At 40.9% G+C, this 27,534-nt stretch overlaps 1 protein-coding gene across 50 annotated transcripts in view; it reads left to right on the top strand.

The window, feature by feature from the left end:
* Positions 1-27,534, top strand: part of MGA (MAX dimerization protein MGA) — a 168,979-nt gene that overhangs the window by 59,525 nt on the left and 81,920 nt on the right. For 15 of the 50 annotated variants that reach the window (XR_014312983.1, XR_014312985.1, XR_014312986.1 and 12 more), the window contains exons 1-2: positions 11,100-11,505; positions 19,354-20,484. Coding sequence is in view for 46 of the 50 variants with exons in the window: in XM_082735523.1 (XP_082591649.1) it covers positions 19,421-20,484 (1,064 nt within the window). In the remaining 4 variants the exon portion in view is untranslated. Of the gene's footprint in view, positions 1-11,099; positions 11,856-19,353; positions 20,485-27,534 lie in introns of those variants that run through there. The other 35 variants (XR_014312984.1, XM_082735492.1, XM_082735487.1 and 32 more) reach the window with 4 other exon arrangements.

Genomic DNA, 27,534 nt, shown 5'->3' with positions numbered 1-27,534 from the left:
TCCCTGAACAATTTCATTTATTTTTTTTAAATGATTTTATTTATTTTAGAGAGAGAGCACAAGCAGGGGGAGCAGCAGAGGCGGGGGCAGAAGCAGGCTTCCTGCAGAACAGGGAGCCTGATGCAGGGCTCAGTCCCAGGATCCCGGGATCATGACCTGAGTCGTAGACAACTGTTCAACCACCCAGGCACCCCAACTTCATTTCTTTTAATTCTTCCAAATACATCAGTGATTTCTCAGTCTGTATCTTCAGTATAAGTCTCTCTAGAGCACTAGACCCTGATACTCGTTTACTTCCTGGTCTTCAGGATGTCCTGTTACTCTGGTCTACTTTGTTCATGGGCTATTTATTTTTTATTGAAGTATAGTTGACACAAAATGTTACATTAATTCAAGTATACAACATAGTGATTGGACAAATTTATACATTATGTTATGCTCACCACAAGTGTAGATACCATCTGTAGCTATAGTATATTATAATATCATTGAATATATACCTATGCTCTACCTTTTATTCTGGTGACTTACTCATTCCATAACTGGAAGTTTCTTCTCTCACTATGTACTATTCTATTTTGTATTTTGAACTTATGAAACTGTGTGTAGTTCCTTGGACACATTTTGTTGTTGTTGTTGTTTGTTCTTCATTGGTTGACTCCTTAGTCATTAGGCTCTGTTGACTGATTGCTTTGAGACATAATCTTTGAGACTTTCTTTCCTCCTTAGCTTCTGTGATGCTATGCTCACCTATATTCTGTTACCTCTGTGACATCTTCTCCTTCTCCTTCCTAGAGTCTTCTTTTACTACTCATCCTGTAAATGTCTATTTTCCCAGTGTTTTGACCTCAACCCTCCTGATCTGTCACTCTCTCTATGTTTTTGGACAAACTTTTACAGATCCCTGACTTCGGTTATTTCCCGAAACATTGTATATAGCTAAAGATCACACCTTTATCACCAAGTGACTACTAGATGTTTCCACTCAGATCAGTGGTTCCTAAATACTTGGGGGATTACATATCTCTTTAAGAATCTGATTAAAGCTATATCCTTCTTCCCAGAGAAGTACATAGATTAAACAAATTTTGCATACCCTTTTTGGGTGTTCATGTCCCCCACCCAGACCCCCTCCATGGACTCCTTACAGGTCTGTGGTCTTTTCCTTCAGATTTTATTTATTTGAGAGAGAGCACAAGTGGGTATGGGATGGAGAGAAGGGAGAGAGGGAGAGGGAGACGCAGACTCTTTGCTGAGCAAGGAGCACCACTCAGGCCAGGACCCTGAGATCATGACCTGAGCCGAAGATAGATGTTTAACTGACTGAGCCACCTGGGTACCCTGAAAAATTTGGATTTAAAACATTTTAAATTGAGAGCTTCTAAGTACCAGATACCATAATAGGTGGTGAGGGTACAATGTAGAATTTAAAAAGGTTACAATTCCTAATTTATAGTCTAGTTTGTAGTGTTGTTGGGATGGGCAAGAGACATAAAGCAATGAAAGAATTATACAAATATAAAAATTAGACCTGTGGTAAATTCTAATAAGGGCAGGTATGTGGTGTTTTGACAGCATATCATGGTCTGGAAGGTCAAGGATGTAGAATCAATAAGAACACTTGGTGACTGATTAGATACAGGAGCCAGATGAGGAAGAGATAGGTATCAAGAATGGCTAGGTTTCTGGTATGAGCAACTATGTGCATGCAGAGAGAAGTCTGATTGGTTTCTAGTTTTGTCATGGTCCACACCATCTTAAGCAGTGGCTACAGGTAATTTTCTTAAAACACATGGTTTGAGTGTGTCATATATCTTCTTAGAATCCCTTGAATGGCTCTTCTTTTTCTACAAGATGAATTTCAAACTCTTGATTGCTAAGTGTATTGTATAATTTGGCTCCCTTTGCCTTTTGTTCCTCCACAGATCCTGGGCATTTTTAATGTAGCCATATTACAGTTATTATGCTCCCTGAATGTGTTCCTTCTCTTGTTCCTTTGTCTTTACATAGGTTACATTCTCTTTGAAATGCTTTTCTTTTGTGCCCATCCTGCCTCTGCTCTTTGATACTTTGGTAATTTCTACTCATTTTTCATTTTCTCTGGGAATTCTTTTTGGACCTCGTTAGTCTGATTGAGCTGCCCTTTGCTGTGCTTCCTTTGTACCCTGGGCAGAGAGCCTGTCCTTACTAATAGGATTCTTTAGTTTTTGCTTCTTTATTGATTATTGGTTATATGATAATTGGTTGTCTGGTAATTGATTGCAATCTCTTGAGAGTGGGAATGTCTTGTCTTTGTGTTCCAAGATCTGTGGGTGGTGAATCCTCAGTAAATGTTTAACTTGAGGAATTTATGAATTCGCTCTTCTTTTATGTAGTGTGACTTTGTACAAATTGTTCTGTTTAGAATGCCTTCTTTGCTTTGTTAACTTGTAGACATCCTTTATTTAACACTAATCCGTACTTGATCCTTCAGTGACAGTTCCTCCTTCCATTGTGCTTCTATAGCTTTCCTTTTCTTTATACCCTGGTAAATATTTGACAGTACAGAGTAGAGATCAAGTGTCCTTCAGGAGATGAATGGATAAAGAAGATGTGGTGTATACATGTGTATACAAACATGCACACACACACACAAACACGCCATTGCATATTACTCAGGTATAAAAAAGAATGAAATCTTGTAATTTACAATAACATGGATGGACCTAGAGGGTATAAGTCAGAGAAAGACAAATAACATATGATTTCAGTCATATCTGGAATTAAAGAAACAAAACAATTGAACAGAAAACAGACAAAAAATGCTCTTTTTTTTTTTAAAGAATTTATTTATTTATTTGACAGATCACAAGTAGGCAGAGAGGCAAGCAGAGAGTGAGAAGGAGAAGCAGTCTCCCTGCTGAGCAGAGAGCCCGATGAGAGGCTTAACCCACTTAACCACCCAGGTGCCCCCCAAAAACGGACTCAATACAGAGAACAAACTGGTAGTTGCCAGAAGCAGGGATGGGTGAAATATCTTGGGGGCACCTGGGTGAATCAGTGGGTTAAGCCTCTGCCTTTGGTACAGGTCATGATCTCAGGGTCCTGGGATCCACCCTGCATCAGGCTCTCTGCTCAGCAGGGAGCCTGCTTTCCTCCCCTCCGCTCCTGCCGCCTCTCTGCTAACTTGTGATCTTTGTCTGTCAAATCAATTGATCAATCAATCAATAAATCAATCTTAAAAAAAATTTATCTTGTTGAGCACTGAGAAATGTATAGAATTGTTGATCATTATATTGCACATCTGAAACTAATACAGCATTAATATAGTGTGTTAATTATACTTGAATAAAAAATAAATGAGTGCATGTATATATATCATGAGCATCATGGAGTTGTAGATTGAATAAATAATTCCTCAGTGTCCAATTCCATTTCATGGGGTAGGTTACTTTTGAATAATACTCGTCTTACCTGTTGCATTGACTTGTACTTCATTGTTCCATAAAGGCAGCTGTATCTCCAAATTCTGGATAATAAGTATTCTTTGTTTACTGTGTAGATGCTACCTGCAGTGCCTCCTTTTCTCCCTTCATTAACTTTATTTCTCCTTCATGACGCAGCTCAAAAGTCCACTCTTCTTTTGTAACCTTCCTAGATTACCTAGGTTCTATGTGTTCTACAGTGTTCCTGGAAGGCTTTTTCTAAACTGCTACCAACAGTATTGCAGTGTTATCATCCGATCTCTTTATATAGAATTCATAAAGGGAGTTAATTTTATCCATTCCTTAAACCTGGTTCAGTGTCTAATTAGTGCTTAACAAGTATTATTGAATTGATTGTATCCTTATTTATTTGTGTTTACATAACCCAGAGAATGTTGGGTGGAACTAGTTTTGGGATGAAAAATACTGTCCCTGTATAATCTGTACAATTTATGGTCTCTACGTAGGTAATTTGGATAATGTACTGGGTTCAAGTTGCTTGAGTAATCTTTATATTCTCTATTTCAGTACTGCTTTCTCCTGTCCTTTAGCAGGTGTTCCCTGCCCCCCAGTGGTTAGATCATGGCTAACATTTTTAGTCAAGGTAAAGGTTTTAAAATCCTTTTATGGGGCACCTGGGTGGCTCAGTGGGTTAAGCCTCTGTTTTCTGCTCAGGTCGTGATCCCAGGGTCCTGGGATTGAGCCCCACATCTGGCTCTCTGCTCAGCGGGAAACCTGCTTCCTCCTTTCTCTCTCTGCCTGCCTCTCTGCCTACTTATGATCTCTGTCAAATAAATAAAATCTTTAAAAAAATCCTTTTATGGTGTTTCTTTTTAAGTCATATTTAAAATCCCATAGGTTAATTTTCAGATAAAACAGTGCTGGCCTCCCCCTCACCATTTTTCCTTTATGTCTGGTATGCCTGGAGCCCAGCTTAATCTGTAAGTGTAGCTTGACCTACCTGTGCTTTTGCCACAATGAGCTACCATGTATTCCAGTTTTTTTTTTTTTTAAGATTTTATTTATTTATCAGAGAGAGAGGGGGAGAGAGCGAGCACAGGCAGACAGAAGGGCAGGCAGAGGCAGAGGGAGAAGCAGGCTCCCTGCTGAGCAAGGAGCCTAATGTGGGACTCGATCCCAGGACCCTGGAATCATGACCCGAGCCGAAGGCAGCTACTTAACCAACTGAGCCACCCAGGCGTCCCTGTATTCCAGTTTTTAATTATGCAGTTATTAGTTGGGAGAGTCACTCAGTCTGACTTTGATTCTTGGTTTCACTACATTGTTCTCACATAGCCCTATCAAGATTCTAAAATTTTGCTACAGTGAATAGCTATCATCTTGTTTTTAGAAACCTGCCTCCTCCCTCTATCCCTAGCACACGCTCAGAGTAGCTTGCTGATCATGTGGCTGTTCTTTAGACTGAATTGGAGTATCCCCTGTAGTCTGGTTTGGGGTATCTCCTGGCTAACGTCCTTTCTCCTGTATTATTGACAAGGAGAGGCTGACTCGTTGACTTATACCCTGTCCTGTGCCTTTATATGTTATTTTTTCTCAGAAACCAAATCTTAGCTATCTAGGGAGACTTGCTATATATATATATGGCTAGCTGTTATTTCTAAATACCTGCTGCAAAGTTCTCTTTTCTTCCCTCTCTCTCTCGCTTTTTTTTTTTTTTTTTTTTGGTAAAGATTTTATTTATTTATTTGACAGAGTGAGTGCCCGTAAGCAGGGGGAGTGGCAGAGGGAGAGGGAGAAGCAGGCTCCCCACTGAGCAGGGAGCTCAATGGGGCTCTATCCCAGGACCCTGGCCAGACCTGGGGCAAAGACAGGTGATTAACGACTGAGCCACCCAGGTGCCCTGCTGCTGCAAAGATTTCAGTAGTATATCATGAAAGAAGGACAATGTAGTAGATTTTTCATCAATCTAAATATATTCAAAATAAAAGAGTATTACTCATTATGAGATGCGTTCTGCCTAGATTTTTGGTCTTAAAATATCCATTATTATTTTTAAAAGATTTATTTATTTATTTGAAAAAGAGAGAGAGAGAGTGTGAGCGAGTCGGATTGTGGGGGACAGAAGGAGAGAGAGATGAGCAGATTCCTTGCTGGAACAAATTCCTTGCTGAGAGGGGGGCCTGATGTGGGGCTTGATCCCAGGACCCTGAGGTTATCACCTAAGCCAAAATTAAGATTTGGATGCTGAACTGACTGAGCCACCCAGAAGCCCCTAAAATATCCACCATTTTAAGAAAGAATGGTAATAGTAGGTGGTATACTTTGTTACATAAAAATGTGGTCATGTTATGGTGGTCAACTAAATTTTACTGATCTGTAATGTCTAGTAGTTTAGGAACTGTTGTGTTGACTATCACTCATTTTCATGAAGCATTGTTGTCCTTCTTGTAAAGTAGGCATGACATCTTTCATATGCATTTGTGGACAATTTTTTGGTCTCTCTTTTTGTTATAAGTATCTTGATTTTTGCCTGATTCTACCCTTACTTGTTGTCTCCCAGTGCTCATCTTTGGCCAGTAGTTCTACTTTCTGTTTTTATACATTCATGAGCGTTTTAAAGCTCTGTGCATGGGACGCCTGCGTGGCTCAGTTGGTTGGACGACTGCCTTCAGCTCAGGTCATGATCACGGAGTCCCGGGATCGAGTCCCGCATCGGGCTCCCAGCTGCATGGGGAGTCTGCTTCTCCCTCTGACCTTCTCCTTGCTCATGCTCTCTCTCACTCTCTCTCTCTCTCAAATAAATAAATAAAATCTTAAAAAAAAAAATAAAGCTCTGTGCAGCTCTCAGCTTAGGTAAATTTCTTCCTGTTTTTCTTTTTATGCTTTTCTAGATAAGATGTTTCTTTTAAGGGTTCAGTAGTACATTGACAGCTTTCATTGTTCATGTTTCTTTTAGACCTATTCTTTTTTATTTTGTAATTCATATGGAACTAACTTTTTTTTTAAAGATTTTATTTATTTATTTGACAAATCACAAGTAGGCAGAGAGGCAGGCAGAGAGAGAGAGAAGGAAGCAGTCTCCCTGCTGAGCAGAGAGCCCGATGGGGGGCTCGATCCCAGGACCCCGAGATCATGACCTGAGCTGAAGGCAGAGGCTTAACCCACTGAGCCACCCAGGCGCCCCTGGAACTAACTTTTTAAACTTCCTGATTTCTGACATTTTTCTTTGAGGTCTTAGTAAAACAAACAGAAAAGAAACTGTTACTAAGGTATCCTTTGATTCTGAAGGTATTTACTGATTTTTTCTTGTAGATGAGTATATGCAGATGGCAGTCTTCATTACAGCTTGTTGCTTTTATTACCATATGGTAAATTATTGAATCATAATATTTCTTACAACGCAAAGAATCTGTTTGCCTTTGTTGATTTTTCTAAGAAATATTCAGTCAAAAGTCATTCAGGCAAAAAGTAGTAAGTAATTAGACTTTCCTAGGAAAATATTCTTATCTCTTCAAGTATCTGTCAATAATATTTATCCATTTCTTTAAGGAGAAATAATTTGTGATGAGAGTCAGTGGTACTAGTTTTTTCTAATTAAAACTGTACCTCTTTGGAAAGCAGAATCCTTGTTTGCATATATAACGTGAGTGTGGTTAAATGTATATAGGTCCTGTTTCCAAATCCCAAATTATTGACAGTAAATCAGTATTTGGTATTTGGACTTGCCTGAAAACTGGGACCTATGGTTTCATATTCATTTATTCAACAGATAGTTTGTGTTTGCTGTGTTCCAGGCATGGTGGTAGGCACTGGAATAGAGTGGAGCTAACAGTCTGGTGGACAAGACATTAATTAATACATAGTTTTATTTTATTTTTAAGAAGATTTTATTTATTTACTTGTCAGAAAGAGAGAGAGAGAAAGCACACAAGCAGGCAGAGGCGGAGAGAGAGGCAGGCTCCCTGCTGAGCAAGGAGCCTGATGTGGGACTCATCCCAGGACCCTGGGATCATGACCTGAGCTGAAGGCAGCAGCTTAACCCACTGAGCCACACAGGCGTCCCAATACATAGTTTTATAAAAGTAGAGTTGTGGGGATGCCTGAGTGGCTCAGTCAGTTAAGCAGCTGCCTTTGACTCAGGTCATGATCCCCAAGGGGCCAGGATCCAGCCCCACATCAGGCTCCCTGCTCAGTGGGGAGCCTGCTTCTCTCTCTTGGCCCCAACCCCACTTGTATTCTCTCTCTCTCTCTCTCTTTTTCTCTCTCAATAAATAAAATCTATAAAAAAAAATAGAGTTGTGGTAGGTGCTATGAAGAAATACAGGGTACTATGAGAGCATATTAAAAGGATTGCATGGAGCACTGGGTGTGGTGAAAAAATAATGAATAGTTATGCTGAAAATAAATTTAATTCAAAAAATAATGAATACTGTTATGCTCAAAATAAATAAAAAAAATAAAAAAAACATAAAAGGAGACCTCATCTGATCCTTGGGGGTTAAGAAAAGTTTCCTGAGGAAGTGACAGAAACTTATGCTTGAAAGGTGGGTTAATAGCAGTTAGATTTGAGGTATCTGGGAAAATCTTAGCAAAAGGCAAGGAAGGTGATTACGTGGGCTTGAGATAACATTCTGTCACATTCTGTCCTCTCTTTCCATCTTTACCTCTCTGAGCACTTTCTAAAACATGCTTTTAATCATATTACTATGCTGGTTAGGAAGGTTTTAGAGCTCTTTATTGAGTAGATTGTTGGCTCTTTGACGATAGGACTTTTTGCCACTTTTAATTCCTTAGTTCAGGTTTCACATATTGGAGCTAGTCATACTTTGCCTGTAGATAGAGGAGTTGGTTTTAGTTGCAGTACTAAATGGTAGCCAGGGATGGGGTTGTGTATAAAGTAGTATGATTTGCTCTTCTTTTCCTGCTGCCTAACACACGCCAGCAAGTTTGTTGCTAGCGAAGTTTATTTATTTATTTATTTAGGTGCAAAGCCTGTTTTGTAACTTTGTCTGTAGCTGTTCTTTTTTTTTTTTTTAAGATTTTATTTATTTATTTGACAGAGAGAGAGATCACAAGTAGGCAGAGAGAAAGGGGGAAGCAGGCTCCCTGCTGAGCAGAGAGCCCGATGTGGGGCTCGATCCCAGGACCCTGAGACCATGACCTGAGCCGAAGGCAGAGGCTTTAACCCACTGAGCCACCCAGGTGCCCCTGTAGCTGTTATTCTAAGAATGGTTTTTACTGTGTTGATTTAGGAATACAGTAAATAAGACTATAACCCCGGGGTTTTGGGGATGTGTGTGGTGATGGCTTTGTCTAAAGATTTAAGATGATGACCAAACATTTTAGTCACTTCAGAGAGGTAGGTCACTGGTAGATATTGGAACTGAGTTGATGGGATCTGAGTAGATTGGATAAGGAATATAGTTTGTTTTGTTGGTGGATTCTGTTAAGGCTTGCAAACTTCTGGAGTTCTAGTGTAGACATCTGAACAGTGCAAAAAGTGCCGGTCTTTGCCCTATCCTCAACACATACAAGACATTCAAATATTTGAATAGACAAAATGTGCATGTAAGTGGAATAGGGCTTATGTGTTTATAGAGCAATCTGGGATCAAAATTGTGTTCATATTCCATGAATTCTCTATCCCTACCTTCCTTAAATTTAGTAAAATATCTTTTTGAAAACTCAAACAAGGGAAACCAAGGGAAAGATTTTTGTGTTAGGCTGATGAACAGGGGTTAGGAATGATAACTGAAATGAGGGAATTTTTCTTTCCTTTTTTTTTTTTAAGAATAGGGAGAGAGAGAGAGAGAGAGAGGAGAGAGAGAATGTGTGTGTGCATGAGGGGGGGGGGAGCCAAGGGAGAGGGAGAGAATCTCCAGCAGACTCCATGCTGAATGCAGAGCCCTACGCAGGCTCCATCCCACGACCCTGAGGATCATGACTTGAGCCAGAACCAGGAGTTGGGATGCCTAATATACTGAGCCTAATATACTGAAATGAGAGAATCCTAATAGCGAGGTAAAATGCAGGAGTGTCAGCTTTAGCAGTTAGTTAGCTTGGCATATTCAAAACTTGGGTTATATAAGGATGCCTTTTATTTTTAAAGAGAGAAAGAGTATGTGCAGGCTGGGTGAAGGGCAGAAGGAGGGAAAAAAAAACTCAAGCAGACTCTTGGCTGAGCACAGAGCCAGATGTGGGGTTTGATCTCACTACCTTGAGATCATGACATGAGTGGAAATCAAGAGCCCCTGGTGGTGGTTCTAAAAGATCTGGCATTTCATGTTTGCTTGATGTAGGGGAAGAGTAGCAAAAGAAAATCTCCAATTTCCCTGTCTTCCATGGTGTCCTCTGAGATTCTCCAATGAGAGATTTTATTTCAACGTCTTCTTTGGGATGCAACTACCACTAGGTATGGTTGTTAACCAGTCATTAGTCATTTACATCTTAGAATCAATGTCAACACAATTCTGTCTTTAATTTTGTGTGAGGAAACCTTAGACCCTAAGAGGAAAGCATTCTTGGAAGAGGTGGGAGATTTTGACAAGGCAGGAGGAGAGGTTTCTGGGGTCAGGAAAGAGGAGGAAGGTGTTAAAGAAATTGATGTTTTTCAGTTTTGCCTAGGATTTTGGATATTATTCATTTGTTGCACTGGTGATGCTCCTGTTGACAGTGCCTGCATGGGGGTTTCAGAGCAACTTCGTAAGTCTGTGACCTTTAACCTACACATTTTCCAGTCCATACTATAACTCCATCACACTTTCTTCCTGTGTTGTGGCAGAGGAAGAGCAGAATGAAGGGAAACAAGGCCCTTCTTCCTAACATGTTTCTGGTCCAGCTCTGATTAATCCTGTTGGTTAAGTCTCTTCCTCTTGGCTCCTTTCTTTCAATACCCTCATTCTTCTTCATATAGTGTTTTGTATTAGGTCAACAAGTAATTAGTACTTCTCAGTATTTGCTAATTCTTGTAAGAGTTGAAAGAATACAGTTTGGAAACATGGACCACAATTTCTGCTTTCTATTTTGCCTCTTTTCTCATTTTAAACAACTGTCCCTTTTTACTACTTGACTGTTAGCAGTTCAGAAGGAGCAGCAGCTGGTAAGGGGTAGGAAGAAATAATTTTTGATGTTTGGTTGGGAGAAATGCTATTCGTTAACTTGTTCAGCGACTGCCTGACATAATATTCAGCAGTTTTTTCTTTGCACTTCATAGCCTAAATATCTTGAATAAACAAAAATTGAAAACACAGGATCAGGGCATTAAAGCTTAGATAATACTCTGTCGTGCAAAAAATTGTTTCCACGGTTTACTGTTTTATTAGGACATCTTTCATCTTTGTCAGGCAAGTTAATGGCAACTCTTCTTCTCTTCCTTCTTGGTAGTGGAGTTTTCGGTCTCCTTCCTACTTTCCTAGTGTTCTTCGGTCGTGGATGTTGTAGACTCGACCACCCGTCTCTCAGTCTTTTCTTCGAGATTTCCCGACGGTCTAGCGCTATCCAAACCCACAGCACATTGGAGAGGAAGAGCGCGGATTCATTAGACGAGCTTGGTGAAGCCCCCGGGGCTGTGGAGCCAGATGTGGGTGGGACTGGGTGCGGCAGGGGCGGGGCCGCTGAGGAGCCCGAGGGAAACGGTGGAGGGCACAGTTGAGAAAGCCCGCGGGCAAAGGTTTCACAGTTTTCACGAAGCCTTCGTGTGCGAGGGTGAGGGAATTGGGGTGCCTTCTTCCTCCCTCGCCGTTCTTGATTCTGGAAGCTTCATCAGGCTTTTATCGGTTTCTTGGACCCGGAAAAGCAGAGGCTTGAGCTCCAGGGGCGGGTCCCAAGGGTCTTGTCGCTGCTCCGGGGCCGTTTGGCCTCCTGGTGTTGGGGGAGGGGCGAGGGAGGCGCTGCTCGCGCCTCCTCTTGCGCTTGCGCGGCGGGCTCTGAGCGGGTAGGAGCGCGTGCGCGGTGACGTGGACGTCCGGTGCGCGCGCAGGCTCTTCAGCTGGAGCGGACACACGGTGTGCGAACCGAACAGAATAACCCGCCCCCAGCGGGATGTGAAGGACTCCGGGTGAAGCCGACCACGCCCCGCACGGTAACTCTCGGGCCTGGGTGGAGGGCGTCGCTTTAGTACTGGCCCGAAGAGAGTTTTTTGAGAGTTTGAAGCGCTTGTGGATTTGAACAGCGTGAGAAGCGTTCCTCTGTGCGATCTTCGCACGCACCGGCCAGGCCGGGCCTTGCGCGGGGCTGCCTTTGGCGCGCGCCTGTGGCCCCCGGAGCGAGGCTGCGCATGTCACCTCGCGCGCGTTCCCGGCCTCACTTCCGCGTCGCGCAGCGAAGTAACTGGGAACATCGACGCCAGAAAGAGAAGCCACGAGGCGGGCGGGGTGAGAAGCGCCCTTGGCGTGGCCCTGCCCTCGCGTGCGTGGGGTGCCGCACCGCATGGTACTATCAGCGTGATGACTTTCAGTGCGGCGCGGGGCTTTAGGTCGAGAGCTGCGCTTGTGCGCTTTGCATTTTAGAGCTCAGGTCTCGGGGTTCCAAAACTCTGAGGGAAACGGTGCTGACGTCGCTTTTAAAGGAGCTGTGTGTAGCGTTTTGACACCTGTGTAAACGTCCTTTTTAGCATGTAATTTCCGGGCAAGTTGTTTGAGGCAGGACCGCGCATGAGTTTAATAAAGAAGGAGGGCGAGGAAGTGAGCCACACCGGAGTGGGAACTTGGTAAACAAAGGACCGGTGGCTAGTAAGTGCAGAAATGAGGGCGGGGAAAACAGGTGGGAAGAGCAGGTGTTATTTTTTTTTTCCCCTCTGTGGGCAGCCTTTGGCTAGTTCTCCGTTTATGAGGCTTCCCGCGTCTGTTAAATTGTCAAGGAGGTCTTTGCCCTTAGTGGTAGGTGGGTCTGGGATATAACAGTCTGTTCGAGTAGCACTAACCAAAGTTGAAGGATCTATGTGCGAAGAGCATGGAGAAGTTAGAGATCGTTTCAAACTGGGTTGTAAGTGGAAAGTGGTAATGTCTTCCCGTGAAGATTTTTGCTTTGCTTTTGGAACCCTGGGGTTGCCTCTTCCTGGGGAGGGTGCAAGCTGGGAGGGGTGAAGGAGGTCTTAAAGGAGGGTGACTGACGGAAGAAAAACGTGAGTGACCAAAGTACAGCCTTCTCTGAGAGAAGACCACGACCACGGTCAGGGTTCGCGTCGCCGGAGCAGACACGTGGATCACGGGAACTCTCGAGTCCACCCGCGCGCCCCCGTGGGTGTTGTGAAGGTTCTCAGGCTTCTGTGGTGTAATCCCTGGCAAATACTGCCTGGTCTCCTTCTTCTTTACGGGCACGACGCCGCGGCTAGGCTGCAGGGAAAGTGCCTGGAGGCGGCGTGACGACTGCTGGGAAGGGGGCTGGCCCGAGAGGGTTGGGTGGCTGGTTCTGTAGTCTCCACGGTAACAGAATGCGACTGGATCCCGCCCCGCGTTCGGCAGGTTCCGGCCGGCGGCACGTGATATGTCCGGACTCCTCTTCTCCGGAAGAGCTTTCTTTGCGGCATTTTTTCACGTGGTTGTCGGCTAGCTAATCTCTGCAGTTAAAAGCGGTGATTTTGGGCCCTTGACAGTCGACGGCGACTGCTCTTCCCAGGGACTAGCAGGAACTAGCAGGAGGCCTTTTCACTTACAGGGGTATGCGATCAGTGCTGGTGCTTCTTGCTTCCCAGTGGTTATGTTTCCAGCGGTTCTGTGGGTTAAGTGGGTTGAGTTCACCTAACAGAAAACACATGCTTAGGACTTGAGGAAATTCAGTGCCCTGGATACTTTGCCATACTTATTCTAGGGTAGAGTGGCAGTTTGATTACTAGCCGTTTCTGCCATAAACTGAGAGCTTGATTACTCCCAAGTTATAGTTAAGGGACCATTCCTAGGAATAGAAAATGCTTCTGGACTTAGCAATTAACTGGTGGTATCTGGGAAGAGAAGGGATGGGACTTAATGTCTTAGGCAAATCCAGTTCTGTGCCTTAAAACCTAACATATTTCAGGTAGTATTTTGCGACTTACTTTACAGGATTGTGATTATAAAATTCTCAGGATGTTGTCTGGTCTGAAGTTAAGTGCTTACTAATACAGATTGCAAATCTCACTTATTAAAATCAACCAAGTGGTTAAGAATTGGTGGTTGGCTATTTTACTGGTTTTGCTACCATTTACTGTTATGTTTTCTGATTATATCCAAGTTTTTTTTTTTTTTTTAAAGGCTTTTAATTTATTGACAGAGGTAGAGCTCTCGCACTCACGCACAGGCAAGGGGAGGGGCAGAGGGAGAAGAGAAGCAGGTTCCCTGCTAAGCAGGGAGCCTTGAAATAGGGGGCAGGAGCGCTAAATCTGAGAACCTTGAGATCATGACCTGGGCTGAAGGCAAACCATAACAGCTAGGCCACCCTAATGCCCCCCAGGTTCTGTTTTAAGATTTTCTGAATTTCTGGGCCCATTGTATATTGGTAAATACCGACATTCTGATGAACTCATTCTCTTAAATTTTGTGTTTCAGAAACTTAGTTTAACTTAAATCATATTTTTGTAGTGAGTGTTTATTTTTATTTTTTGTAGTGATTTTATTAAGGAGCAAACTTATATCTTGGTGCCTGCCATACAGTAATACATTTGTTTTACGAAAGGTTGCCCCCCCCTTTTTTTTTTAAGGATTCTATTTATTTATTTGACAGAGATCACAAATAGGCAGAGAGGCAGGCAGAGAGAAGGGGAAGCAGGCTCCCTGCTGAGGGAGCAGGGAGCTCAGGACCCTGAGATGATGACCTGAGAAGAAAGTAGAGGCTTAACTCACTGAGCCACACAGGCTCCCCCCCCCCCCTTTTTTTTTTTTTAAATCAACTTTGGGAACATTCAGAATAGGTTGACCAGCATTTCTGTGTTTTTAAAGTAATGTTATTTTGATTGGGTGCTTTTTTGGACGGGGAAATGTGGGAGGCAGGCAGTACATGAATCATTGAATTAGGTAACTACCTAGTAAACTAACTGGTGTATTTTGTAAGTTGTGTGAGGGTCATGGCTTTAGTAGTTAAACATTTCCTAAAGAGGTCATTGGTGAAAAGACATTTAGAATAGGGACTCTGAAATTGTAGTGATTTATGGCGCTTGTCACATTATCTGAAAACATTCAAAGCCTGTGTGTGTGTGTGTGTGTTCTGATGGGACTTTTTTGGAATGTTGTTTATCATCCACTACTAAACTTTGTGGCTCATTACTGTGGTTATATAGATAAATGCTTGATACTGAAAAGCTGAAGTGAGACTTTTCAAATGTTAAGCTGTAAGTGTACCCCAACTGTGGTCTTCCCTAAAGCTTTTAGAGAGCCAAATATAAGATATTTTTAGAATCTTGCTGGGAATAGATTTATTTCTTCATGAGTAACTTAACCCTTCCTTAAGTACATTTGATTTTTGCAGTCGGTTAAAGCCTTAGTTACTTGTGTGTCTGAAGTAGCTGAATATACTGAATTGACTATCCTCTTATTCTAAGATCCTGTATAGATCCCAGAAATGTAGGCGTGCTTATAGTGGACTCTGCTTAAAGATTGGCATGGAATAAGAATTCAATTTCTTGTTTCTATACTAGTAGCAGTATAGGTTCAAGAAGTAGAGATTGTTTTGGTCATAAGTTAGGTTTTTGGTTTTATGCATTTTCATCAACTCGGAATAGTTTTGGAGTTTTTTTTTTTTTTTTTTTTTTTTCTTAAATAAATGCCTTACACAGATCATAAGTCTGAAAGCTTTTTTTCCTGTCTTCATACACATTTTTACATTGTTTTTATATTTGTTACCTGTGCAGAGTTCAAATAGCAGGCTGACTCTTCTGCACTTAATTTCTTTATTTAGGCAAAAAGAATAATTGAAATGTATGTGTATGAAGTTAGCATAAAATTTACTCAGTGTATTCTGTAGCACTAAGTGGGATTTCTGTCAGTTGAATCTTTGACATTTCATAGATTATTAAGAGTGCTTTTTATTTTTGATGGGGGTTGTGCAGAGAGTGGGGGGGAGAGTCTTAGGCATGCTCCATGCCCAGCACAGAGCCTGTTGGGGTCCATCTCCAAAACCTGAGATCCTGACCTGAGCCGAAATCCAGAGTCAAACACTTAGTGGACTGAGCCACTCAGGTTCCCCTTAAGAGTGCTTTTTAAAGTATTAGTTAAAACTTCTTTGCTCTAGGGCGCCTTGGTGGCTCAGTTGGTTGAGCAACTGACTTCGGCTCAGGTCATGATCCTGGACTTCCAGGATAGAGTTCCGCATCGGGCTCCCAGCTTCTTGGGGAGTCTCCTTCTCCCTCTGACCTTCTCTCTCATGCTCTCTCTCACTCATTCTTTCTCAAATAAATAAATAAATAAAATCTTTAAAACAAAACAAAACAAAACACCCCAAAACCTCTTTGCTCTAGTTTTACCTATAATCTGAAGCCTAAGATTTTACTATTATAGAAGATAATGTTTAAGAAATTTTGAACCCTTTAATATATTCATAGGTTTGGAATAGCTGCATTTTTTTTGTTAGTTCTTTGCCACCTTAGTTATATTTAAATGTACTTAAAAAGAATGTTTTACATAATTGTTTGCAAAAATTTTTGGTGGTTTATGAGAAAAACTTTAAACTTTATGAACTGAGTACAGGATTTTGCATTGTTTGAGTTATATGCCATTGTAGAGGTATTTGTGAACTGTCTAAGCTTTACTATTTTTATAGTCACCTTGATTTTGATTTTTTAAAAAAGATTTTATATGCTTATTTGAGAGAGAGAGCAAACAAGGGAGAGAACACAAGCAGGGGGAGAGGCAGGCAGAGGGAGAGGCTGAAGCAGGCTTACTGCCACGCAGAGAGCCCCATGTGGGGCTTGATCCCCAGTACCCTGAAATCATGCCCTGAGCAGAGGGCAGACACTTAACTGACTGAGCCACCCAGGTGCCCCTTAATTTTGATTTCTAAGGCTGTTCAAATTTTGCCTTATCAACTCTGATAGGTGTTGCCTAAACTTGTTAGTTTTAGGAAACAATAAGCTAAATAGTCTAAAGCCTAAAGCAGCCTTTGGAAAGAATCACCCTAAATTCTATTTCTTAAGAGTAAGATCCAAATTGGAGAAGACACATATATTTTTTAATCTTTCCTGGGTATTAGTGTTTTAGTGTAAGGAAGTAGGTTTCTTTTTTTATGTCTAGCTATAATAGGAAACAGTAGCCAACCTTTTTTTGAAGTCTTGACTTTTAAAATATCTATTATCCTCAGGCTAATTGTGAATATTTTAAGTTCCAGAGATTTTTTTTGTTCATTTGGTCAGTTCTCTAAAAAGAGGTAAAGTTCAGCTCATATGATTTTTGCTGCTTGTCAGTAGCTCTGATGAAAGATAAAATTAGACTTTTTAATTAAAATTAGGAGAACCAATAAAAGATAGATTTGATTAATCAAAATTACTGACCCACTTGAACAGGAGTAGTGATGTAGTATCTTCCTTTTTGTGTAAAAGCTAATTGGAGATAACTTTATATTTGTAGAATATTTAGGTAATTTAACAACATCAGTTGAATATAACAACGTGAGATTTCTTTCTTTTCTTTTTTTTTTTTATTTATTTGGCAGAGATCACAAGTAAGCAGAAAGGCAGGCGGGTATGTGTGTATGTGTGTGGAATCAGGCTCCCTGCTGAGCAGAGAGCCTATGTGGGGCTAGATCCCAAGACCCTGAGATCATGACCTGAGTTGAAGGCAGAGGCTTAACCCATTGAGCCACCTAGGTGTACCCCCTGAGATTTCTTTATAACTTTTTATTGAGATATAAATCACATAACATAAAATGTACTATTTTAAAGAGTACACTTCACTTTTTTAGTTCTGAACATTTCTGTCACTCCCAAAGAAACCCCATCCATACCCTTTAGCTGTTGTCTCAGTTATCCCTCTCTCCTTCCCGTGGCAACCACTAATCTACTTCTGTCTCTACAGATTTATTTATTTTGGACATTACATATAAATGATACAAAATCATACAATATTTGTGGGATTTTTCATTTGAACTTTAAAAAATTAACCAATTTTAACACTTTTTGAATAGATTGTATGTTCACAAGGGAGAATTTTAGAACATGCTTTCCCATCCTCCCAGTTTTTCCTTGTTACAGCCAGCAATGCTAGTTCCTTTTGTTTCCTTACAAATAGTCTGTATATGTCAGGCAAATACATACCTATTTGTTTTTTCTTTGGCTTTTTGTTTTTAGCTTTATAAAGAAGTGTAGTATAGTCTACCACTCTATGGAACATTTTGCCCTTAACATATCTTGTAAAATAGGAGTCCCTAATATTTATACATTACCATTTTAGCTGTAGAGTATTCATTCCATTCTTTAGATGTAGCACAATTTATTTAACCATTTAATCTTTCTTGATGGATTCTCCCATACCCCCAAAGTCCTTTGCTGTTATACAGAGAAATACAGGGAAGGATCTTGTATGCATCACTTATGGATGTGTGTCTGTGTGTGCACGTGCATACTTAAGGTGAGGCCTTAGAGGGACGCCTGGGTGGCTCAGTGGGTTAAGCCTCTGCCTTTGGCTCAGGTCGTGATCCCGGGGTCCTGGGATCGAGCCCCACATCTGGCTCTCTGCTCGGTGGGGAGCCTGCTTTCCCCTCTCTCTCTGCCTGCCTCTCTGCCTACTTGTGATCTCTGTCTGTCAAATAAATAAATAAAATCTTAAAAAAAAAAAAGGTAAGGCCTTAGAAGAACTGATGTTTCATAGGTTATATGCATTTGTACTTATATTTTCATGTTGCCCTCTATCATAGAGATTCTTTTGTTTTATAGTCTCAGCATCTTGTTAGATGAGGATGTTGGTTGATTTGCAGCCTTTCCAACACCTCTACCAAATTTTGATTTTTGCTGGTGTGATAGGGTAAAAGACAGTGTCAAGATGGTTTTCATTTGCATTTCTCTTATTCTGACATTATGTACATTTTTATAGGTGTTTGATTTTCCTATGTTTTATCTATTTTTTTTTTAAGATTTTATTTATTTGGCAGAGAGAGAGATCACAAGTAGGCAGAGGCAGGCAGAGAGAGAGGAAGGGAAGCAGGCTCCCTGTCGAGCAGAGAGCCTGATGCGGGGCACTATCCCAGGACCCTGGGATCATGACCTGAGCTGAAAGCAGAGGCTTTAACCCACTGAGCCACTCAGGCACCCCTGTTTTATCTATTATTTGATACAGTACAGGACTGCAAATATGTTTTCTTTTTTAGGATTTTCCTAATTTTACTCTACTGTAGGAGTACAGTATATAATATCTATAGCATACAAAATATATTAATCAACTGTTTATATTATGGTAAGCCTTCCATCAGCAGTAGACTGTCAGTATTTAAGTTTTTGAGGAGTCAGAAGTTACATATGGATTTTCACCTGTGTGTGCAGTGAGGGGGAAGTCAAGGTCCTAATAACCCCTGAGTTGCTCAGGGGTCAACTGTAATTAGATTAAAATGAGATCTTTCTTTCTTTTGTTCCTTCCTCTCCTCTCCTTTTTTTCCCTCTCCCCTCCTCTACTCCCCTTTTGTTTTCTTTCTGAGAGATTTCAGGGGAACGGGCAGAGGGAGGGGTAGAGGGAGAGAGAATCCCAAGCAGTCTGACGTAGGGCTCAATCTCACTCACAACCCTGAGATCATGACCTGAGCTGAAATCAAGAGTTGACTGCTTAACTGACTGAGTCACCCAGGTGCCCCTAAAATGAATTTTTAAAAGATATTAAATATTCTGGACTGAATATCCTTATAGTGGTGAGAGAAAGGTAGAAGCAAAGTCTTCAAAGAGTTGAGGAATATATTTTGGGGATAACATGATTATTCTTGTATTTATAACAAAACAGACGTTCTCTTGATTGAAAAGGGTTTTGTTTGTTTTTTGTTGCAGGCTGGGAAGTCCACTGTGACTATGTGGTGACTACAGTTATCTTACGACTGAGTTTCCCACTGGAATCATGGAGGAGAAACAGCAGATTATATTGGCTAATCAAGATGGTGGAACAGTGGCAGGAGCAGCACCTACCTTTTTTGTCATCCTAAAACAGCCAGGAAATGGCAAAACTGATCAAGGAATTTTGGTTACTAATCAGGATGCCTGTGCTTTGGCTAGCAGTGTGTCATCACCAGGAAAATCTAAAGGGAGGATTTGTCTTCCAGCTGATTGTACTGTGGGAGGAATCACTGTCACTCTGGATAACAATAGTATGTGGAATGAATTCTATCATCGAAGCACAGAGATGATTCTGACCAAGCAGGGAAGACGCATGTTTCCATACTGTCGTTACTGGATAACAGGTTTAGATTCAAATATGAAGTATATCCTTGTCATGGATATATCTCCTGTGGATAACCATCGTTATAAGTGGAATGGTCGCTGGTGGGAACCAAGTGGGAAGGCTGAGCCCCATGTTTTGGGGAGGGTTTTTATTCATCCAGAATCTCCTTCCACAGGTCATTATTGGATGCATCAACCAGTATCTTTCTATAAACTCAAACTTACCAACAATACGTTAGACCAAGAAGGGCATATCATCTTGCACTCTATGCATCGGTACCTGCCGAGGCTTCATTTGGTGCCTGCAGAAAAGGCTACTGAAGTGATACAGTTAAATGGCCCTGGTGTCCACACTTTTACCTTTCCACAGACGGAATTCTTTGCAGTAACAGCTTACCAGAACATTCAGATTACGCAGCTGAAAATAGATTACAATCCATTTGCTAAAGGCTTTCGGGATGATGGGCTGAATAGTAAACCCCAGAGAGATGGAAAGCAAAAGAACAGCTCTGACCAGGAAGGTAATAGTGTTCCCGGTTCTCCTGGTCAGCGGGTCCGTCTTACAGAAGGTGAGGGGTCAGAGATACAGCTAACTGATTCAGATTCTTTATCGAGGGGTCATGAAACGTCAGGCAAGTGTTTGGAGAAGCCTTCTCTTAGTATAAAACGGGACTTTCTTGGTTTCATGGATATTGATTCAGCCCTTGGTGAAGTTCCTCAACTGAAACAAGAAGTTTCTGAAAGGTAGGTAATAGCCTTTCTGTTCTTAGAGATAAAAGGAAAAATTTGGATTTAATACATTGATTCTGTGGACTACTGACTTAAGCCAGTATCAAATATACCACAATTGCTTTTACATTTTGTGAAGTGACAGTTCATTTTTTTTGTAATGAATATGAGTTGGGTTTAGGATTTAGAATTATAGGCAAATTAGATGGTTTGTCAGAATGGGGACCTTTTGCTCATTTAGATACAGAGTTTTTAGGATTTTGTTGATAGTTCATGACTGTTCCTTGGTAATATATATAGAGAGAACTCTTCATTAATTGGGGGAGGGAAAGGAAAATACTTCAGATCCTAACTGAAACAATTGAGGCACAGAAGGGATTCAAAGTAAACTTACTTTTATCTATTTCAGAATTTAATGCTCTGTGGACACCTACTATCCACAAGTTTACTACAAATAAGCTGAAAAGCCTTATATGTTAAAATCGCATCATGCTGTTGTTTTTTTATTTGAACTTGCATTACTTACTATTTTTTAATTGAAGACTTAATTTTTTTAGAGCAGTTTTAGGTTCACAGCAAAATTGAGAGGAAGGTGTAGAGATTTCCCACATATCCTCTACTGACACACATGCATCCCCCACTATTAGCACCCCCCACAAAAGTAATATATTTGTTCCAGTTTATAAACCATTGATACATCATAATCATCCAAAGTCCATAGATTACATTAGGGTTCATTTTTAATGCTTTAATAGTCTATGAATTTGGGCAAGTAATGATCTGTATGTGTCATTTTAATATCACATAGTATTTTTATTGCCTAAAAATCCTCTGCTCTGTTAATCCTTCCTTTCCCTCCCAACCTCTGGCAGCTTCTGATCTTTTTATTGTCTCTCAAGCTTTGCCTTGTCCAGACTGTCATATAGTTGGAATCATACTGTATGTAACCTTTTCACATTGATTTCTTCCTTAGTAATATGTATTCAAGTTTCCTTCCTATCTTCTCATGATCTGGTAGCACATTTCTTTTTAGTGCTAAGTAGTACTCCATTGTCCCAATGTACCAGTTTGTTTATCCATTCACCTACTAAAGGGCATCTTGGTTGCTTCCAAGTTTTGGCAATTATTAATAAAGCTCCCATAAACATTCATGTCAGTTTTTCAGATTGAGTAAGTACCAAGGAGCGTGATTGCTAAATCATATGGTAGGAGTATGTTAGATTGGTAAAAAATTTCCAAATTGTCTTTTAAAGTGGCTGTGCTGTTTTGCATTCCAAGCAGTAGTGAATGAGACTTGTTGTTCTGCCTCCTTCTCAGCATTTGATGTTGTCAGTTTTCTGGATTTGGGCAATTCTGATAGGTGTATAGTAGTATCTTGTTATTTTAAAATAATTTGTAATTCCCTGACGGCAGGCAATGTGGAGCCTCTTTTCATACACTTAATTGCTGTCTGTATGTTTTCTTTGGTGAGGTGTCTGTTAAGGTCCGTAGTCCTTTTTTATTTTTCCTTTTTTTTCGGTTGAGGTTTTATTTACTTAGCACATAAGTTAGGGGAGGGACAGGAGGAGAGGGAGAGAGAAACGCTCAAGCAGGCTCTGCTCTTAGCTCAGAGTCCAGAGCTGGATGTGGAGCTTGATTACACAACCTTGAGATCATGAGGTGAGCTGAAATCAAGAGTTGGCTGCTTAACTGAGTCACTCAGGTACCCCCGTGGTCCATTTTTAAATTATACTTTTTCTTAAGTTTTAAGAATTTTTTTTTTTTTTTAGTATTTTGGAACAGCAGTCCTCTATCAGATATGACTCTTGCAGGTATTTTCTCCCAGTCTGTGGCTTCTCTTCTCGTTCTCTTGATACTGTCTTTCACAGAGCAGTTTATTTTTATGAAGTTCAGCCTGTGAGTTATTTCTTTCATGGATCTTGCCTTTGGTGCTGTATTTTAAAAAGTCCATACTTAGAACATGTGGGCTTCCTCCTGTGCTCTCTTCTAGGACTCTTATGGTCTAGTGTATCACATTTCAGTTTATTACCCATTTTGATCCTTTTTTTTTTTTTTTTGGTGAAGGGTGGAAGGGGTGTGTCTCGATTTAGTTTTTTGCATGTGGATGTCCTGCCATTCCAGTACCAGTTGTTGAGAAGATGATCTTTGCTCTATTGTATTGTCTTTTGCTCCTTGATCAAAGATCAGGTGACTGTATTTATGGGGGGGCTATTTCTGGCCTCTCTGGTCTGTTACATTGACCTATTTGTTTTTTCTTTCACAAATACCACACTGTTGGTTTCTTTATAATAAGCTTGGAGTTGGGGAGTATCAGCCCTCCTCCAACTTTGTACTCCTCCCTCTTTTCTTTTCTTTTTTTTTTAAAGATTTTTATTTATTTATTTGACAGAGAGCTATATATAGAGAGAGCACAATTAGGCAGAGAGGCATACAGAGAGAGAGGGAGAAGCAGGCTTCCTGCTGAGCAGGGAACCCCATGTGGGACTGGGTCCCAGGACCCTGGGATTATGACCTTAGCCAAGGAAGACGCTTAACTGACTGAGCCACCCAGGCGCCCTTCCTTCCTCCTTTAATATTGTGTTGGGTATTGGCTATTCTGGGTCTTTACCTTCTTCATATGACGTTAGAGTCAGAATCAGTTTATCCGTATCCACAAATAACTTGCTGGGATTTTAGTTGTGGTTGCATTGAACCTTTAGATCAACTTGGGAAGAACTGCCAGCTTGACTATATTGATTGTGTGCATCTGTGAACGTGGAATCTCTTTCTGTTTAATTTTTTATTTATTTTTTTGGTTTTACTCAAATTCAAGTTAGTTAATATGGTGTATTATTTTCAGAGTAGAATCTAATGACTCATCAGTTGCATATAACATTCAGTTCTCATTATATCAAGTGTCCTCCTTAATACCCATCACCCAGTTACCCTATCCCCCACTCACATCTCGTCCAGCAACCCTCAGTGTGTTTCCTGTAGTTGTTTCTTATGATTTGTCTCCTTCTGTTTTTATCTCATTTTATCTTTCCTTCTCTTCCCTGTGTTCATCAGTTTTGTTTCTTAAATTTCACCTATGAATGAAATCATATATGGTATTTGTCTTTCTCCGACTGATTTATTTCACTTAGCTTAATTCTTAGTTCCATATATGTCATTGTAAATGGCAAGCTTTTGTTCTTTTTTATGGCTGAGTAATACTCCAGGGTGTGTGTGTGTGTGTGTGTGTGTGTGTATGTGTATCAATCACATCTTTTATCTGTTTAGCTCTTCAGTTTCTTTTATCTGAGTGTTATCACTTGCCTCATGTAGATCTTGTATTTGTGTGTGGGGGGGGGGCTGTTTTTTATTTCTTTTGAGCTCCGTTCGCAGTGTGGTGCCTGAACACATGGCCCCAAGATCAAGAGTTGTATGCTCTACTGACTAAGCCAGCCAGGTGCCCAATCTTGTACATATTTTGTTAGATTTTTACTTAGGCATTTAATTTTTTTGGGTAATACATAGTATTGTGTGTTTTTTAAAAAAAAGATTTTATTTATTTATTTGACAGTGAGAGATCACAAGTAGGCAGAGCAGCAGGCATTGAGAGAGTTGGGGGGAAACAGGCTCCCCGCTGAGCAGAGAAGCCTGATGTGGGTCTCTCTATTAGAACCCTGAGATCATGACCTGAGTCCAAACCAAGAGTCATCTGCTTGATCAACTGAGCCACCCAGGCACCCCTATGTATTTGATTAATTTGTATACTCTTCTTCTTCTTCTTCTTTTTTTTAAGCCTGGCTTGGGGCTTACTGATTTTTTTTTTTTTTTAAGTTACTATTTTTAAGTTATCTGTGCACCCAGTGTGAGACTCAAACCCACAACCCCAAGATCAGAAGTCACGTGTTTTACCTACTGAGTCAGCTGCCTCTAGAGGCTTATTGATTTTATTGATCTTTTCAGAGTAGGAGCTTTTGGCTATTTTTTTTTTTTTTGGTCAGGTCAATTAGGCCCTGGTTAACTACTTTCTCTAGAGATGAGTCCTCATTGTTACTTCCCCCTGTGCTCCCGGTACTCCGCCTGTGAGGGGATATCTACTGTGAGAACCTGGTCTAGCTTCTGGGGATAAAGCTCATAAAAAGTGTGGGAGTTCTTTTTTGTACTGGAGTTTTTAACTTATAGACTTATTCACACTGAGCCTCTAGCAATTTGTCGGTTCTGATTCAGGTTTTTCTACCCTGGCTGGCATTGGTTCCTGAGTTGGTTTTTACTTATTAGTCTTTGCTGCACTAAAGCCATGACCCCCTGTAGTCACCTGTCTGTCTCAGTAGTCTTTAGTAGTCTAAATCCCAGCCCAGTACTTTTCCTTTTCTTTCTCACTTAATTCATATTCCCATTAACAATTACTGTTCTTCAGGTTTGAAATCCCCATGCTTATGAGTTCCCCTTGACTTGTTTATGGACAAAATAGTGCTTTTCTTTTTCTTTCTTTTTTTTTTTTTTTTTTAAAGATTTTATTTATTTATTTGACGGAGAGAGAGATCACTAGCAGGCAGAGAGAGAGGGAGAAGCAGGCTCCCCGCTGAGCAGAGAGCCCGATGCGGGGCTCGATCCCAGGACCCTGAGATCATGACCTGAGCCACCCAGGCTCCCCGTGCTTTGCTTTTTCTAAATGTGGTTTTTAGAGTGAGTGCTCTTTTCAATATTTGCTTATCACTATAGTATTTTTTTATAGTTGTAACTAGTGAATGCCATCTATAATAACTGGTTTTCCAACCACAGTCTAATCATCTTAATTACCCAACACAAAAAGAATTTTTGAACAGTTCACTATCAGTATTTTTGTGCACATTATAATGAAGAATTTATTTTTATTATGTTTATTTTTTAAAAAGATTTATTTTAGACTGTGAGAGTGTGTGTGCTTGTGAGCCTGAGTGAGGGGGGATGGACAGAGGGAGAAGGAGAGAATCCTCAAGCAGACTACCTGCTGAGGGTGGGGGTGTCCCTTATATGAGGATCTTGATTCCAGGACCCTGGGATCATGACCTGAGTGGAAATCAAGAGTATCATGGCGGATGTTTAGGTGACTGAGCCACACAGGCGCCCCTGAGAATTTATTTTTAAAGTTACTTTGGAGGCCCGGGTAAGAAGGAGTTTGTTAGCTGAAAAGGTCAGGTGTATTTGTTATAGACAGTAGTTTTTCAGTGTACGTGGTCAAGCTTCTTCTCTTAATGGATCAAGAAAATGGTTCCAATTTACAGATTCATAATCTGTCGCTGAAAGGAAAAAATAAATAACAACTTGAAGTGCATGCTCCAAGAAAAAGCATTATTTTCCGTTGTGAAAACAGTGTTCAGCTGTATGCAAACTTTGTCTCCAAATGCTTATTTGGTAGCTCATATTATTTTAGGCAGGTGTTGGCTAATCTGGCCTGCAGCCTGTTTTGTGTGGATATAGGAATATGTAAGAAGGGACTATATGAGGCCTTCAAAGCCTTAAGTATTTACTATGTTTCTCTCTACACAAAAAGCTTGCCAGTCTACTATTTGTTGATTTTAAAGTTTTTTTTTTTAATCATACATATATATTTTTAAAAATTTATTCTTTGTCTCTTCTTGCTTAATCCACTGAAATAGATTACATCCTATCATTCCATTTTGTTTCAGTTAATATCCTCAGTGTGTTCTTTATTTAATTTAGTGACCACTGTCTAGGCTTTGTTACATAATGCTGTTTTTTGACCATCTCCTACTATTTTAAACTTATTTCTTGGTCTTTATTATACCATTTACCTGGTTCTCCTAACTCCTGATACTTCCTTTTATTTCCCAGCTGTCTTCATTGGTTCCTTCTAATGTATTCAGCCTTTTATTAAATAATGGTATTTCCAGGTATTCTGTTCTTACGGTCTTAATCTTTTCTTTTTTTTTTTTAAAGATTTTATTTATTTATTTGACAGACAGAGATCACAAGTAGGCAGAGAGGCAGGCAGAGAGAGAGGAGGAAGCAGGCTCCCTGCCAAGCAGAGAGCCCGACGCGGGGCTCGATCCCAGGACCCGGGACCACAACCCGAGCCGAAGGCAGGGGCTTTAACCCACTGAGCCACCCAGGCGCCCCTTACGGTCTTATTCTTGATTTTGTCTTCTGTTTTCATGTAATATTGATTATTTACTTTTATTTTTATTTTATTTTAAGATTTTATTTATTTGACAGAGGGAACGCAGGCAGGGGCAGTGGAAGAGGGAGAAGCAGGCTTCCCACTATGCTGGGAGCCCGATGTGGGGCTGGATCCCAGCACCCTGGGATCATGACGTGAGCTGAAGGCATATGCTTAAGAACTGAGCCACCCAGGTGCTTAGTATTGATTATTTTGAAAGCCAATAGTATGTCTAGCTTAGTTTAAAAAAAAATTATTTATTTATTTATTTATTTATTTGACAGAGATTACAAGTAGACAGAGAGGCAGGCAGAGAGAGGAAGGGAAGCAGGCTCCCCGCTGAGCAGAGAGCCTGATATGGGGCTCCATCCCAGGACCCTGGGATCATGACCTGAGCCAAAGGCTGAGGCTTTAACTCACTGAGCCACCCAGGCGCCCCTCTAGCTTAGATTTGATTTCTTAGCTCCACACCTTTAAATCATCCTGACTCCTGGAATTTTACCTGTGGTATACATTGTAATTGCTAACTCCAACTAATTTTTTTGTCTTTTTTTTTTTTTTTAAGATTTTATTTATTTATTTGACAGAGAAAGATCACAAGTAGGCAGAGAGGCAGGCAGAGAGAGGGGGAAGCAGGCTCCCTGCTGAGCAGAGAGCCCGGTGTGGGGCTGGATCCCAGGACTCTGCAATCACGACCTGAGCCGAAGGCATAGGCTTAACCCACTGAGCCACCCAGGTTCCCCCCCATTTTTTCATCTTAAAACTTTTCTGGGTAACCTGGGTGGCACAGTCTGTGAAGTGTCTGCCTTCGGCTCAGGTCCTGATCCCAGGGTCCTGGGATTGAGTCCCGAGTTGGGCTCTTTTCTCAGCAGGGAGCCTGCTTCTCCCTTGGCCTGCTGCTCTCCCTGCTTGTGCACTCTTCCATCCCTCCTCTC

Source organism: Mustela nivalis (genome assembly GCF_964662115.1).
Source record: "Mustela nivalis genome assembly, chromosome: 6".
Classification (NCBI taxonomy): Eukaryota; Metazoa; Chordata; class Mammalia; order Carnivora; family Mustelidae; genus Mustela; species Mustela nivalis.
The sequence above is the reverse complement of the archived record's forward strand: the minus strand, read 5'-3'. Positions and strand labels throughout refer to the sequence as shown.